Below are 16628 nucleotides of genomic sequence, written 5' to 3'. Positions count from 1 at the left end.
AATTTTTCATTTTTGGAGAAGTAAAGAGGGGGACCAGCAGAACTGCTACCTTGGAGGGCAGACTTTGGTCTGCTTAGAAGCCTGGTTGACAGAGTCCCTTGAGAGGCAGCTCGGAAGGGCAAAGGAGTCCAGGAAGGCTGGTCTCTCTTCAAAAAGGAAATCTTACAGGTGCAGGAGCAGGCTGTCCCCATGTGCTGAAAGACAGGCTGGCGGGGAAAAAGACTGGCCTGGCTGAACAGAGAGCTTTGGCTGGAACTCAGGAATACAAGCAGAATTTATGACCTCTGCAAGATGGGACACGCAACTCAGTAGGACTACGAAGATGTCACAAAGTCATGCACAGAGAAAATTAAAATGGCCAAAGTCGAATGAGAGCCGACAACACAAAAACGTTTCTATAAATACACTAAGAAAGTAAAGGAAGGCCTAGGACAATCTCCATCCTTTACTGGATGTGCAGGGAAACACAGTGATGAAGGATGAAGAAAAGGCTGAGGTACTTAATACCTTCTTTGCCTCAGTCTTTAACGGTAATACCAGTTTTCTCTGGGTACCCACTCCCTGAGCTGGAAAACAGGGAGCAGAACGAAGCCCAAATAATCCAAGAGGAAATGGCTAGTGACCTGCTACACCACTAAGACACACACAAGCCTATGGGATCAGATGGGATGCACTGAAGGGTACTGAGGGTGCTGGCAGAGGTGCTCACCAAGCCACTTTCAATCATTTATCAGCAGTCCTGGCCAATCAGGAGGTCCCAGTTGACTGGAGATTAGCAAGATCCTCATCTACAAGAAAGGGGATCTGGGGAACTACAGGCCTGTCAGTGTGACCTTGGTGCCAGGGAAGGTTATGGAGCAGATCCTCCTGAATGCCATCACACAGCACATACAGGAAAACCAGGAATCAGGCCCAGTCACCGTGGGTTTATGAAAGACAGGTCCTGCTTGACTAACCCGATCCCTTTCTATGGCAAGGTGACCTGCTTAGTGGATGAGGGAAAGGTTAATGACATTGTCTACCTGGACTTCAGTAAAGCCTTCGACACTGTCCCACAGCATTCTCCTGGAGAAACTGGCAGCACATGGCTTGGACGAGTGTACTCTTCACCGAGTAAAGAACAGTCAAATCCAGTTGGTGGTCTGTCACAAGTGGTGTTCCCCTGGACTCAGTATTGGGACCAGTTCTATTTAATCTCTTTATCAATGATCTGGAGGAGGGGATCGAGTGCACCCTCAGTAACTTTGCAGATGACATCAAGTTGGGTGGGAGTGTTGATCTGCTGGAGGGTAGGAAGGCCATACAGAGGGATCTGGACTGGCTGGATCGTTGGGCTGAGGCCAATTGTATGAGGTTCAACAAGGCCAAGTGCCAGGTCCTGCACTTTGGTCACAACCCCAGGCAGCGCTACAGGCTCGAGGAAGAGTGGCTGGAAAGTGTCTGGTAGAAAAGGATCTGGGGGTGTTGATTGGCAGCTGGATGAACATGAGCCAGCAGTGTGCCCAGGTGGCCAAGAAGGCCAACAGCATCCTGGCTTGTATCAGGAATAGTGTGGCCAGCAGGACCAGAGCAGTGATTGTTCACACTGTACTCGGCCCTGGGGAGGTCCCACCTTGAATCCTGTGTTCAGTTTTGGGACCCTCACCACAGGAAAGACATTGAGGTGCTGGAGAGAGTTCAGAGAAGGGCAACAAAGCTGGTGAGGGGTCTGGAGCACAAGTCTGATGAGGAGCGGCTGAGGGAACTGGGGCTGTTCAGCCTGGAGAAAAGGAGGCTGAGGGGAGACCTTATCGCTGCCTACAACTACTTGAAAGGAGGTTGCAGCATGGACGGTGTTGGTCTCTTCTTCCAAGTAACAAGTGACAGGACAAGAGGAAATGGCCTCAAGTTGTGTCTGGGGAGGTTTAGATTGGATATTAGGAAAAATTTTTCACAGAAAGGGTTGCCAGGCACTGGAACAGGCTGCCCAGGGAAGTGGCTGAGTCACCATTCCTGGAGGTGATTAAAAGATGTATGGATGAGGTTCTTGCAGACATGGTTTAGTGGTAGACTTGTCAATGCTAGGTTAATGGTTGGACTTGATGGTCTTAAATGTCTTTTTCCAACCTATATGATTCTATTGTCTATCCTAGACATACTCTGTTCCAAAACCACTTAATTTCCTGAATTTCTTTTTCCACTTGTTTGCTCTACAATATTGCAAAAGGGGTTATCTCTACTTAGATGAAACATCACAACTGTTTACATTCAGTTTAATTTGCAAATTCCATAATCCCCAGAAACTCATCAGCATACTATCAAGATGACAGCAGAGATGCTGGTGTCAGAACTGTCCTTTATCTGTATTATCCATTTGAAAAGAACGCCCAAACGCCAGAAAACTGAGGTACTTAACAGCTTACTGACCTCCTCCTTCCAAGGAGTAGACTACTGGACATGAATCAATGTTATTAAAATTTACATTATAAAATTATTACAAAGCTTGTGTTATTTAAATCATAACACTTAGTTGTATTAAAAAAATGCAAAAGTCGACAAGTAAAAGAGTTATGGTGATACTCATAATAAAATAGTTCCATTGCTGGATTGTCAAAGACTGATTTATTCTTCTATACCCTCAGAAGTGATACTTATACATATACAAAAGGCAAAAAAACCAAACCAGACAAAAACCACCAAAAAAACCCCCAAAAACTACAACTGACCAACAAAAAAACACCCGAAGAAAGAAAAAACCACAACACCCCACCAACCCAAAATCAGTAACTTGAACGTTTCCTCAGGATTAAGAACTTGCACGGCCTATCTTCAATTGTCACTCATGCAACTACGCATACATAAAAGTCCACAAGCAGCTCTGATCTTCTTGCTTTAGCATGTACAATATATATTTTATTTAATTTAGATACTGGTACTTTGGAATGAGACATGCTAATGGCAAAACACCAGGACAGTTTAATTTCCAAAGCCTCAAAACCAGGGGAACAAATTAAACTCTTTCAATTAGCCTGTTCAGGTTGTTCATCCTTCACATAGCATCTGAGATTTGGACAGAAACAGAAAAAGCACATTGTACTCCATGAAAGAACAGAAAACCATCTTTCACATGAATGATAAGTCAGTTCTAATTACCTCTTATTGCAATGGAAGTTTCAGCTGGTAACTGCACATTTTTAAATATATCAAGAGAAACATAAATAGAGTTGGAATGAAACTGCTCAGAAATACTGACCCCAGAGACCTTAATGTGGGTGCCAGGGTTTGTGTGTAAATACATATGTATGTGCATGTGTAAGAAAGCCTCAGGTATGAAGAATATGAGCAGAGGAATGATGACATTTTCAGTACTCCAGTTAGGCAGGCATAAGCAGTCAAGGCGTATTTTTGGTTGATCTTATAAACATTTTCCCAACAGCTTCCTTGAATATGAACAAATAAGCACTTCTGCAGAAATTTCAACACTTGTTGGACTTTTTATCTAGGAGCCTTCTCTTACAAATACACGCCTGAGATTTTCCACTATGTTCCCTTCAATTTCTTCCAAAACCACCAATAACTTTTGTGACAGAGCACCTTAGGTTACTTTTTCTAAATCATAATACATTGTCTTCTGATGAAGAATAATCGCATGCTCAGCAAAATAACCTATGTTGGTGAAGTTTCTTGAACACTTTGCAATACCAAAACCAGCATGGCCTCCAGATCCAAAAAGTTTATTTCGTTCATCTACTAGTTTTTCTACTTTACAAACAGTCAGAAGTATTTCTGGAAAAACGCTGTGATATCAAGGAAAAACTGGTGGTGTTTGGGTCACTGGAGAAGGGAGAAGAGAGAAATCCATCACTGCTGATGATGGAACTTCTATTTGTTGACCTTCACTTTGTTTAAAGACTTGGCTCTTTTCTCCCCACATCACATCTAAACACTGTTAACTCTTGGATTCCACTATTTCCACAGCAATCAATGAAAATAGCCTGTTTTCCTTTAAAATACAGGGCCTGGGATGTTTCTACAAGGCTTCTGTCCAGATCTGAAGTTTCTTTTCACCAGGTAACATAAATAAGCTTTTTTCATATGTATCACGAAGCAGACCTAAGCTACAGATAGCAGATGTATGCCATATTTATTCAAGTTACATTCTACTTAACAGTGCTTTTGGCTACCTTCTCTCTCTTACCCAGTGGTTCAGATCCTCTCAGTAAGCCAACAAGCTTTGTTTAAATGGTAACGTTTGGCATATTCATCCTCATAAAGATCATCTTTGCTCTCAAGCTGGCAGTCCAACACATGCAAAACTCACGACCTGCACTAAGATATCCAGCAATGGATTCCTCCCATTTAGTAACTGTGTTCATGCAGGACAGCATGCTTTTATTTCTTTCTTTCCTTGAGTTTTCCAATAGGATATGTAAGTCCTCACTTATTTCAAGCCTTTTCATACAGAAACATACCTACAGCAGTAGAAATATGACATAGTACACATTATAAATCTTACTGATTTGTGACAGCCAACAGACTTTAAAAGGAGGGAGTTCTAAGTATTCACAGTAATACCAGCATATACTGTAATCTCCAGGCCAAAAAAAGTTTGCTCATCTTCAAACATGTTCTGTGGAGTTGTTTACTCAAAGAAACAACTTCTAACTAGATGTTATTGAGCACTGCAATGACACACTGTAAAACTGGGTCTTGCCTTGTCCTTTTTCCTCTCCAGCTACCACTCTGCCTTCCAGAACAGAAGAAGAAAGTAATGATGGCAAAGAAACTTAAGCCACCACAGTCCATTCATCAGACACAAAAGTCTGCAGAGTCCAGAGCTCTAAGGGAAGGGCATGGAGGGAAAACTGCTTCCAGCCCCGCACTCCACACCCCAGGTTAACACAACTCCGCTACAAGTAAACTGGCACATCTGCTGTTTAATCTGCTTGGAAGCAGAGAATCTTCAGCAAGGTTTAGCAAATGATAGTGAAAGTGTTGTATTATAACTAAAGAAAAAAAAAATTCATTATATCCTTCAGAGATAGGTTATCCAAGCTTGTAGTTAAACTTCTACAATCAGGATTAAATATTAATAGCAGTATGAAAAAACAGCTCACCAGAAGTAGAAAGGATAGGTTCTTATTAACGCTGTATTTTGCTGTTTCTATTGAAATAATCAATATTTTAATGCAACTTCCAAGAAAAATATGCCCATATACCTCCTCCTTAGTTTGTTTTCTTTTTGAAAATCCAAATCATTAGTCAGGAAAATTACAATGATAGCAACCAACATCAACAGGCATCATTAGGGCTGTTGCTTGAATAACCATTCTAAGCCAATGCAGAAAGAATTTCCACTGTTGTATTAGGTTTGAAAATACTCATTGAAGAGAAAGCTTGGCATTCCTCAGTGCAGCCAGTGCTGGTATAGGCTCTGTTGCATACATTTAAAGTTTTTTTTGGTGCATATGTATATATGCATTTGCATACATACATATATGTGTATGTACTTATATACACACACTTAAAGAGTGTTGCCCACTCCTTCTCATCCTGGATTAAGTGGTGAAAAAGTCAGTAAAAGACAAAAAAATCAGCTCAGATAAATTAACAAGTACATGCACTAATAATAACAGGTACGTGCACTTCATTAATAATAATGATGAAACTTCTGTTTCAGCCTCAAGTACAAAAAACCAAGTTGTTACCTTAAATTTTAACATTAAATGTTAATGTGGTAAGCCAACTGCAGTAAAACTACAATGATAAATACCTTAGAAAAAACCCAAATACATACATACCTTCACTACAAAATGGTCTTTTGATGCCAGAGAAATTCACTGTCTCATGTAGTGTTTTCTCCTCTTGACAGTATTCACAGTATGTAACTATGCAGTGCAGTTTCTTATAATCATCAGAACATGCTCTGCTGCAGAACTGATACACTTTGTTCTAAATGCAAAGTTGCAAAGCATCATAAATAGGTTTAATGGACAGAATCTTAAGATCTGGAGATTGTAAATTTACGTAACAGTTTGCTATTACAACAACTTTAACATGCAAAATAAACGGAAGTGCAAACACAATTAGGGTATGACATCTAATGCTAAAACTTAGTAACTCTCAAGCTAACAGCAAGTGCTACAAATAGTCCTTTTCATATGAAAATGCTAAACAGAAAATATGCTAATCGATCTTCTCTCAGTTCATAGAGAAGCATAACAATGGTCTATCATATCTGCAGTCATACAATAACTGAAGATGATCTGAGAAATTACATTTTTCTTTAAATTCCACAATTCCTTTTTATTTGTTATTTATGAACAAAGACTTCTGCTTTTATCCATAACAAAGTTAAATGATATTCTACAGAACCAAGTAGATTTTATTAACTTGTTTTTTTAGGCTTCAAGACCTTATAAATAGCTATCTAGGAAAACTGAAGCTACAGGTTTAAACTTTTAAACACTTCGTAATTCTGAAAACAGCGCCAAAAAATCCCTTACCTCCCATTCCAGTATTTCTGGCTTCGAACAAAAAGAACTTTTGCAATAATTACATTTCAATTGAATATCACTGGGAGAGACAAACTGACCATTTGTTGAAGACTGCACACTGAGAGTCTGAAAAACATAAATATATATATACACATCACTAAAAAAGAAAGTTACTTCTAAAACGTGGTGTTTTTTCAATTAAGCCCATAGTGTTTGAGAATGTGGGAGTTTAATTATAAGCTCAGGAGGATTTCTGACAAAAGCACACCAGGTTAGTCTTTTCTCTTAATTCCTTTTCCCTTATCATCTTAAGGTTTTCCAATCTCAAATCTTTACCATTGTTTCCACCGTGATTACTTCACGTCATTGTTAAGGCATTTCTTTTACCTTACCTTTCTAAGGCCTGTTATTTAAGGGTAATTATAAACGCCAAAAAAAGCTTCCCAAAACAGAACACTTGTTAATCACAAAACAGGTATTTTCAGACAAACACATTTCACAAACAAATAGTTTCAAATAAGGCAGACTATCAACACCATACCCAAGCATACCACTTGAAAATACAAATACTAAAGTAAAAGACCTTCAATGAGAAACCTTGCATCTACTCAGACTAGAAGAAAACTAGCTACTAGCCCTAGCTGGCCTTAGTCATTACAGCAGGAAGATGCAATAATTCAAACATCCAGCCCCTGAACAATTAAGGGTTTTCAGACTGAGCAAAATACTACAGATTGTGTGTGTAGGTATAAGAATTTAATTCTGTAACTGAGTAATTCTCTTAATGTACTTCTGAGGCAATCAGCAAATAGAGAACCCAATTATATAGTATCTGTAGTCTTCCAGTAGGTCTTACACATCTATAGAGCAGTCTTTCGCACGCTCCCTAGATCGAGCAACAACGATTAGTGTATTACACATGCGATATTCAAGACAAAATCTGAATCAGTAGTGATTACACACACTTGAAGAATTCAGGACTAATCCTTATGTCCAGCTTCTCAATAAACCTTTCCACATTGTTTGCAACAAGACAAACATATTTAAAGGTGACAAGTTCTCTTCTGACAGATTTGTTACTACCTCTCCACTTTATAACAGCGAAAATGTAAAACATTTCTGCTACAGGATACTTTGTTTCAGACTTTCCTGTTACTAAAGGTTCACCTACACTTTAAAAAAAAAAAAGTAATTGTAATGAGACTGATTACTGATATAAACCCTCACGTAAGTGGACTGGTACTGCTGAGTGCCAGTTAGTATCAGTATCTTTTAATGCAGATGCACTGATTCCACATCAGGAGTTGGCACACATTAAGTAGTCATGCACATTTCCCAGTTACGGGCAGGACCTCAGAACAAAATGCCACATACAGCAGAAAAGATGTCACCTTTATCCAAATGGTCCGTGGCCCTATAAAGACTTGAACACAGTCTGACACCCACATACGGTATATTGTCACATTTTTCTCACTATATCCAGCAAACATACCTGTGGTTGAGAGAGTTTGCTAGATTTTGGTTGCTCTAAATAGGTAGCTGAAGACTCCTAATAACATGGAAGCCACAAAAGCATTTTGAAATCAAGGTCCAATCTGTGCATTCCTGCATTTGCAGGTCTCAGAAAGCAAACATCATGCTCAATACGTGCTGCCATCGAGTAAGCACAATGAAAATCCTACAAGTTTTGGTTGAAAACAAAACTCAAGAAGCAAGTATACCCACCACCTCCAGTTCAGGAATGAAGGAAATGTTAAAGAACTAGCAGATGTGACAACTTGTACAAAAACACTGAAAACAGAGGGAAGAATGAAGATGAAATATATTAAGTGCCCATCAAATGAAAAACAATTGTAATTTTGACGTCTGTAATTACCTTTAAATACGGGACCAAAGCACCCTATTGTGAGGGTTTCAAGGTAAAAGTAAAACATGTTTTTATTGTTTTCTGATGTATGGCATCATTAGCTTCTTTTCTTTCTTTTCCCAATTGTTTGCTCTGATAGAAATTCAGTGCCTACATAGTCTAGGGGGCTGGTAACTGAACAATAACAAAAGATAGAGATGTGAGAACAACAGGGTTTGAGACTGTCCAAAATCATAACTTGTTTTGCAGAATATTTACATCTAAGTGTAGATTAAAGAAATGTAAACTATTAGGTATTATTACTGCTTCTAAAACAAAAACAATGGTTTATTATCATAAGCTCCTGAAGTCAACTAAGTACTTCCCCTGAGAAATCCATAAAGAACTGAATTCATATTACTGAAAGCTCTAAACCAAGCAGAAGATGGTTGTAAAACCAACAGTTAAGCAAAACATGATTTTGTACGCCTCCTTAAAATGTCTATTATCCTGCTTACAATTAAGGACTGCTTCTGTGTTTTAATTAGTCAAGATGACATGCACATAGTATTTTCATCATCTTGCTTTGCCTCTCACTTGCAACATACTTAGAACGGTGAATATCCTTGGGAATTACTTTGGAGCATTATTACACGCAAAGAATAATGCAGGAAAATACCATAAATTCGTTAGAATCTTTCACAGGTAACCCCAACCAACAAGGTTTTATCGATGTTGTGCTTTATCAAAGACACCTTTGAAATAATACATTTGTATATGTGTCCTTTTGAGTATTTTAAATTCAGTCAAAAAAATAGTTACATTTAACGTGACTTTTCTTGAGCGTGTTCGGAACAACAAGAGCATGGGAAATGTCAAGCAGATTGAAAAATCACTGTGAAGTCCTTTTCAGGCTTCAATACAACCACCTCAAACTGCTCTAAGCCACCAAGTTCTTAATGAATTACTTAGGTAGACACAGCCTAAGACTCTTCTGAGAAGAGCAGCGTGCTCGCACAGCTTCTGGCTGGCCCTGCCAGCTCCGCATCAGCAACAGTTCAACACAAAATCAAATTGTGGCAACATTTCTGTATATATATGTGGATCTATATGTGGAACAGCTAGTGTGCAGCCAGACCGTGGTTGGTTTTTTCATAGTTGAGAAAAAATAACTGTGAAAGAATCAAGTTGTTCTTACACATGAAAAAGAAAAGCAAATACATACAAGGAATTTTTTACATATGGTCATCCGCTAGGACTGTTCCACAAGCAAAATTAAACGAGGAAGGAACCAAACAATTCCTTTACAGTGAGGCACACACAAACCTTTCAGTCTCAGCACGGAACTCTCAATTATTATGATCAAATTTTGAAAAGTATTTTTGTGACAAATACGCCAAACTTCCTCCACATTTCCTGCTGCAACATACTCTGTTTTTTAAATATACGTATGCATGTGTGCAAGAGAGATGTAACACGTATAACGAAGAACTCTTACAGACACCATAACGATGCTGAAAGAGAACACACCACCAGTGAATAAACAGAGTGAGTAACCTGCCAGAAAACACTGTACTTGGAATTCTTACACATACTGGTCCTACAGATCTCCACATAGATCCGTAAATTGGAGAAAGAACACAAACAAACAAATCACCAAAGCTTTAGTACAAGTTTTCTGAAAACTTTACATATATTTTGCAAAATAGCTTATATTTTAAGACACTGGTACAGTTGCTAATTTCAGGAAGACACTTCTACTACAGCCTCCATGTCCACAATAAATACATAAGCAGTTTCTTTTTCCTTAAGAGACAAGTTCAAAGTAGCATCTTCAACTGACCCCATAAAGGCAGTGATAACAAAACTGTCTTCAAATAACACAACTTTGGAACTGTTCTGTCCTTAACTCTTCAGTAACATCTTGCAAGACAAGCACCAAAGAAGACAAGCTAAGTCACACTATTCTATCAACAACTACCCAACAAAAATCATATCCAGTAGGTTATTTTCTCTCTTCCACTCTTCCTTAGAAAGATGAATGCTCTTGCAAGTTGTCCACACAAAAGAGAATATAGATATGGACACAAGTTTCACAACAAGCAGCTCAACTGAGTCTTTCAAATAGTTTAATGCATTAAAGCAGCAGTTAGCTAAAACCAAAATACTATTCATAAGATAAAAGGACAAATCACCCTAAAGCACAGTAAACAAATTTGGAATTTAAATATTCCAAACCCATTTGTAAACCAAAAGGACAAAAATTTTTGCAGAAGCGAGACACAGATCTGAAACAGCAGTTATTCTCTTCTGAGAAGGGTGACCCCAACAAAGGAAAATGTACAGGAAGAACAGGCACAGTAAGAAAAAGGTACTAATATAATGCCAGAAAATTAAACCAAGAATTTCCTACGTTAGTAAAAAAACAGTGAAAAATGTGGAGCACCATAGTAATCCAGCCATTTTTCAAAAGATCATTGCAGTAAGTATTGCAATTGACTGCATGAATTAAAGCATTTTCTCAATTTTGGTTCAATCCCCTATGTGTCACTTAGTACAAAAAAGCCTCAAGGCAACACTTACAGTCCAACACTCCCTTTGTGGTACACCGTCCTTTTCATCTAACTACTAAATGAACAGAACAAAAAAGCTGTTCTCATACAATCAACTCTTATCTAACTGCGGATACATGTCCAGAATAATTTCTGGACAGTGGATATAAGTAAACAATCAAAAGCTAGAAACCAACAGAGATGTTTGAGCAAACTAAGGCTAAGAGAGCGACCACCCACCTGTTCTTTGCTCTCTACTAAGAACTCACAGACTGTATGGGTGCTCTATTTAAACTCCACTACAACAGATCTACGTGTAGCACTGAAACTGCAACAGAAGCAACAGCAAGGTCCCAGATCAGAAACCCTCAGCCAGCATCAACTGATGTGGCAGTTACACTTAGTAACATTGCTTAATGTTGACTTATCTCCAAATCCAAGAAGGCCCAGGCTATATTTGTCATTCACTAGCTTTATTTTTCTCACTCAAATAGCAAAAAGGTTTTGTTCTGAGAGCTCTTGTGGCTCCAATCAATTGTAAAGCCATGTAGAATAAAACAGATGTCAAATGAGTTTGCAAGAAGTATTACAGATTTGTCATTACATACTAACAATTTGCATCTATTTTGTTAATCAGTTCCACTGACAGACATCTATTAAATAGGTTAGGATGGAAGCACAGAACAGATCTCTATGATGGAGGTCCTATCCAGGGTATATTAAGAAAGAAATTAGGAGATTGCTGTTTTCTATCAACTGGAAAGCAAACCAAAGTTTAATGACAAATGGGAAAACCATATATGGGTGTAACTGTTCAACACCACGAGGAGGTAATTATCAATTCTACAGTGCACATCTGGGAAAACTGTTTTTACATACAAGATTCAAAACATTGTCTTTAAAAATGTTCTTTGATCATGTAGACATTAATCACTACAACATTTTACATATGCTTTAACCTTACGTCATACTAAAAATATGACATTTTCAACAAGCATAGCAGCCTCTTCCAGTTGCCTATCATTAGTCTTGGAACACTCCATTTTTTTTGACATAATTTAAACAGGTAGTTTCATCCTTAAACACTTGAATAGCTTAGGCTGTAACCTTTGACACTCACTACTCCTCATGACAAACCATTGTTAGTACAATATTACACATGAGAATTTTGTTACTGTACTTAGTATAGAAGAGACGAAAATTGTTGATCTTCAGTGCAAAATAGCCAGTCTCACCTCCATGAAGAGGTTGGGCTGGTATAAAGATAAGCAGTGATATCGGTATCACAGAGAAATGTGTTGCTATTATTATCGAACATTTTAAGATAGCAGCCAGTATTAGCATTATGAAACAGTCCTTAGATAAAATAAATTGTTGAGCCAGAAGCATCTGCTATGTTAATTATAACTCATAAACATGTATATACAAGCAAGTTAGTTTAATATGCAAATACTTAACACAAACACAGGTACACAAATATTTAGGGAGGAAAAGATTTAACACAACAGCTAACCTGAAATTTAGCTACACAACTGGAACTGCAAAAGTTGTACAGTTTTCCATCAGGCATTGTGGCTTGATACTGAGGTAAAGAGTTTCGCTTACAAAAGTGGCAAATAATTCCCATACCTAAAAGAAAAACGTAGTTTACAAACAAAATAATCACAAAATAGTAGCTCAAAAAAAAAAATACTGGATTACAGGTCAGCTCTTCCCACCATTTAAATGTAAAAAGCTAAGATCTGTCTGTTTGCCAGTCATCTTCTACAAGTCACATAAAATAAATTGCAAAGCTTTGCTGAGTTCTCCCATTAAAGACCTGCATTAAATATGAAATAGCACCTGTTTCTATGAAATTCAGTAGAGCATTTTTGAGTTCACTGAGTTGAGATCTCTGCCTGGTTTGCGCATTGAAGAACACACATTTCTGAGCTATTTACTAGTTCCTTCCACACAGATAAAAAAATTCACCTAGAGAATATCCGCATAAATTATAACTAACTCTATCCTTCTCCAATTGTTGCTTGAGAAGATAAAATGGGGTGGGGTTGGATCACAAACAAAATATGAATTCATATGCATGAAAACTGCACCACCACTCTGTGACACATCAGAGCACATTATGTCTCAACATTTTTCCCCTGGAAGCCTTAAGACAGCTGAAAATTGTTTCTGACATCAAGCAAAAGGCCAGTGGAGAAAATAACCTCTCATGGGTCCACTTACTAGTGCTGAATATAAGATGATCTTACTCTTTTTTGTTTTTAATAAGTTCAAAAACCTATGAAGTTACATCTGCGTAAGTAAAACTAAACAACCCACCCCCAGTATTCAAACCTTTTTAAAAAAAGTCTACTCTCATCAGTGATGAAAATCCATCATCCTTTTCACTTACTTTGTGATTTTGCATATTTTGATTTGTGTGTGTTCATGCATGCAGTTGAGCAGTATGGCTCCATATATCCATTAGGTCCTATGCACTGAGTCATGTCAAAAAACTTGCACTGAGCTCTGCAGCCAGTACAAGATGTTAATTTGCCATATTTCTAAAACATAAAACAAAGCAAAACAATGCATTAGTTAAAATTATGTTTGGCTTTTGGTTTTAAATTATGGCACAACAAACACAGAGGAAAACTTATTTATTTACTTCTGCAATTTGCTCACCCATCAGAACCTTCCTTTACTAACTCTCATGATCACCCTCTCACAAGCATTCAGCGCTATGGTTGGGTCTCTCACTCCTGGTGGGGTAAGCTGGCTAAAACTAAACTTCTGTGTGAACACAAAAACCAAACACTTATCCTTAAAAAAAAAAACAAACCACCAATCAATCAAAAAAGAAACCAACATCCCAAACCCCACCATCTGCAGACTGTGCTAAGAGTATACAGCAAGTTGAGCTGAGCTGGGGAATTTGAGACATCTGTGTTCCCCTCTCCTAGTTGATGGGACAACAGTTGTAGGAAAAGAAACAGGAGTCTGGCACAGCAAAAATTAATGATAAATAATGCTGCTAAACTTTGAAAACATTTTTACTCTCCAAATGATACCGTCCTTAATATTTTCAAGTATGAGTTAGGCATAGCAGTTTCTTGTAACAGCACTGTTGGGAGAACCTCTAACTTTTCAACTCTTGAGTTCCAGTCCTCTAAGCAGGGGAAACACTGCAGAGTTCCTGTGCTCTGCATTGAATCCAATGAGGAACTGTGACTCCAACCTGATAACAGACCCAATTTTGACATCTCTCAACACAGCAGTCACTCAATCAACAGTTTTCCACAGCAGGGAACAAATGTTCTATAAAAAGTCACACCAAGCAGAAATACCAATGACACAGTCAACATACAAAATCAATAGTTCTGATCTGCTACATGTACTACATGCTTCAGTTTCGGCAAACACGTCAAGCAAGCTTCAGAAAAAAATATCTAGACACCCTCCCCGCGCACAGAAACAGTGTCATGGTTTTGACAGGGATCATAAAGAATTCCTCATCTCAACAGCAAAGAGTCTCCCATAGACAGACTCTCCATCAAGAATTAGAAAATACCCTATTGACACTTAAGCACTTAAGATTTCTTCCGTTCTGCCGAGAAATTATTTTGGCACTACCTCTCCCTCTTTCCCCCTTCTTAAGGACTGAAGGGGATGGAAAGGCAAAGCACATTTCATAGGTGCTTCACTTTGTTCAGAGGAACAGAAGCATCAGTGGGTATCTTTCCTTTTCCTATCTTCAAACACCTGCATTTGAGAACTAGTTAAACTCAGTCTTGCAGACAGCCAGAGATGAAACTTACGGTTTTATAACGTGTATCATCTTCCCTATATTACAAACACGCGCATAAAAACGCACAAATACACGTCTCTGCCACAAACTGGGTGTCGCACCTTGCAGAGAGCACTAAAATTTCAACATACCACACAACATCTCAAGTTCCACGTGCTGCTTTGATGAAACCTTTGCTGGGGATTTCCTCCAAAAAGTAGTATGTGCCAGATTATCAAGCTCCTACTTAAAGTATTTTATACAAGTTCAGGATCATTCCTTCCCATCTTAATTTTTTTTTTGTTTGTCTTTAAAAATGTAACCCAGCACCCAATAATCCTTTTATTCAGTTACAATATTCACAGTAAGTACCAAGACCAAAATGCAGCAATTATACTGTTCTATGAGTTAGAGCTATTCTGCCACTATACGTTCATCTCCTCTGACAAGCTACCAGACGAAACCAGGGCATCAGGAACACTTCAAGTTATACCACGAGTGAGAATAAACAAGGTGACAATTTACAAAGGACTTCTTGGAACAAGCTTAGTAGATAACAAGCATAAAGAAATCTGCATGCACAAATAGCCTTGATACCTGAAGAATAAACCAAAATGTAAATCTAGAAGCACTGATGCAAATATGGTGACAACAAACAGCTTAACAAAGAGCATTCACAAATATAATCAGAAAACAATGCACAGGTAAGTGAAACTTTCACAAGTCCTAGGTCTGAAATAAAAACTGAACTGAAGCCATGATGACTTCAAGAGACAGCAAGATGAAAATACAGGTGGTAATAAATGAATTTACAGTAAGCTGATCAGAGTGTCATCAGACAACAATCACTGTGTCAGACTACATGTTTCAACAACAATCCCTTGAAAGTAGAAACAGCTTTTGCTAACCAGCACCTCAAATATCTCATTATTTAACTGATGTCAAGAAAGGATCATACACAGGAAGCACAGTGCAGCAGAACGCCCATCATTTCTGAATTTCAAACATCATTATAATTCTGGAGTTGTTTACTGATTTCACCCTAGATCTTTCAGACTTATAAGCAACAAAAACATTTATTAAAAGCATAATAGCAAAACTCTCATTTTATTCTTGTCACAGCAGCTAAGAGTGTTTGAGCATTTCTGCATTATTAGAAGTTCAAACATGTTGTTATACAAGTGGGGATGGGACACCAATGAAGAAAAGTATTAAGAGGCGCAAAACCTCTTGAAACTTTGCTCCCAAAATCTCATAACCATAATCTCCTTCAAGCTGAACTTTTCCCTGCATTTTTATTACTCTTGCCAGCACTCCCAATACTTCTAAGTCCCAACATTAAAACTATTCAAAAAACAAGGAGTACAACACTATTATAAAAAAAGATTAAGGCATCCCTGAAAGCATTCAATCAGCATTATATACAGGTACCTCAAACAGTCTAACTCCAAGGCTTCTTCCACTGACAACAGAGACTCTCATACTGTACTGTCCCATATATTTTTAGATAGTCATAATGCAGCAAACCAAGAATTTTCTCTTCTGCTTAAGTGTCATATTTCCAGATGAGACTCTCTCTTCTCGAGGCTCTCAGGTAACTTACATCTCTACTCTCACATTCATCACAATGTTACCATTAATCTCTAAGAACCTGCAGTACTAATTTCATTCTGTAGCAAAAGCAACATTTGGGAATCCTTTCCCTAGAAGTACCCTTCTAGCTGGAATAAAGAGACAGAAGATTAACTAAAACTAAAGGGAACTATGGTAAAACATAGTGTCGAAGTGCATTCTAACAAGGTAAGGATTTTTGGCCCAAAACCAAGATAACTTAAGAGGATAAAGACTGAACCAACAGTGGTATAGCATGGGGCACTATGGGTCAACCGTTCATTGTCTTTTCTAGTATTAACAGCTACAGGAAATCACATGAATATCAACAGAAGTAATTCCAAAACAAACAACAGGAGGCAGTTGTTCACCTA

General features: G+C 38.1%; 1 protein-coding gene across 15 annotated transcripts in view; it reads right to left on the bottom strand.

The window, feature by feature from the left end:
• Positions 1-16628, bottom strand: part of ZMYM2 (zinc finger MYM-type containing 2) — an 89241-nt gene that overhangs the window by 31871 nt on the left and 40742 nt on the right. For 14 of the 15 annotated variants that reach the window (XM_071804047.1, XM_071804004.1, XM_065831110.2 and 11 more), the window contains 4 exons: positions 13270-13420; positions 12388-12503; positions 6486-6602; positions 5781-5931 (listed from right to left, as the gene is read on the bottom strand). In XM_071804047.1, coding sequence (XP_071660148.1) covers positions 5781-5931; positions 6486-6602; positions 12388-12503; positions 13270-13420 — 535 coding nt within the window. The remainder of the gene's footprint in view (positions 1-5780; positions 5932-6485; positions 6603-12387; positions 12504-13269; positions 13421-16628) is intronic. The other variant, XM_065831169.2, reaches the window with a different exon arrangement.

The sequence above is a fragment of the Patagioenas fasciata genome, chromosome 1 (genome assembly GCF_037038585.1).
Source record: "Patagioenas fasciata isolate bPatFas1 chromosome 1, bPatFas1.hap1, whole genome shotgun sequence".
Lineage (NCBI taxonomy): Eukaryota > Metazoa > Chordata > Aves > Columbiformes > Columbidae > Patagioenas > Patagioenas fasciata.
The sequence above is the reverse complement of the archived record's forward strand: the minus strand, read 5'-3'. Positions and strand labels throughout refer to the sequence as shown.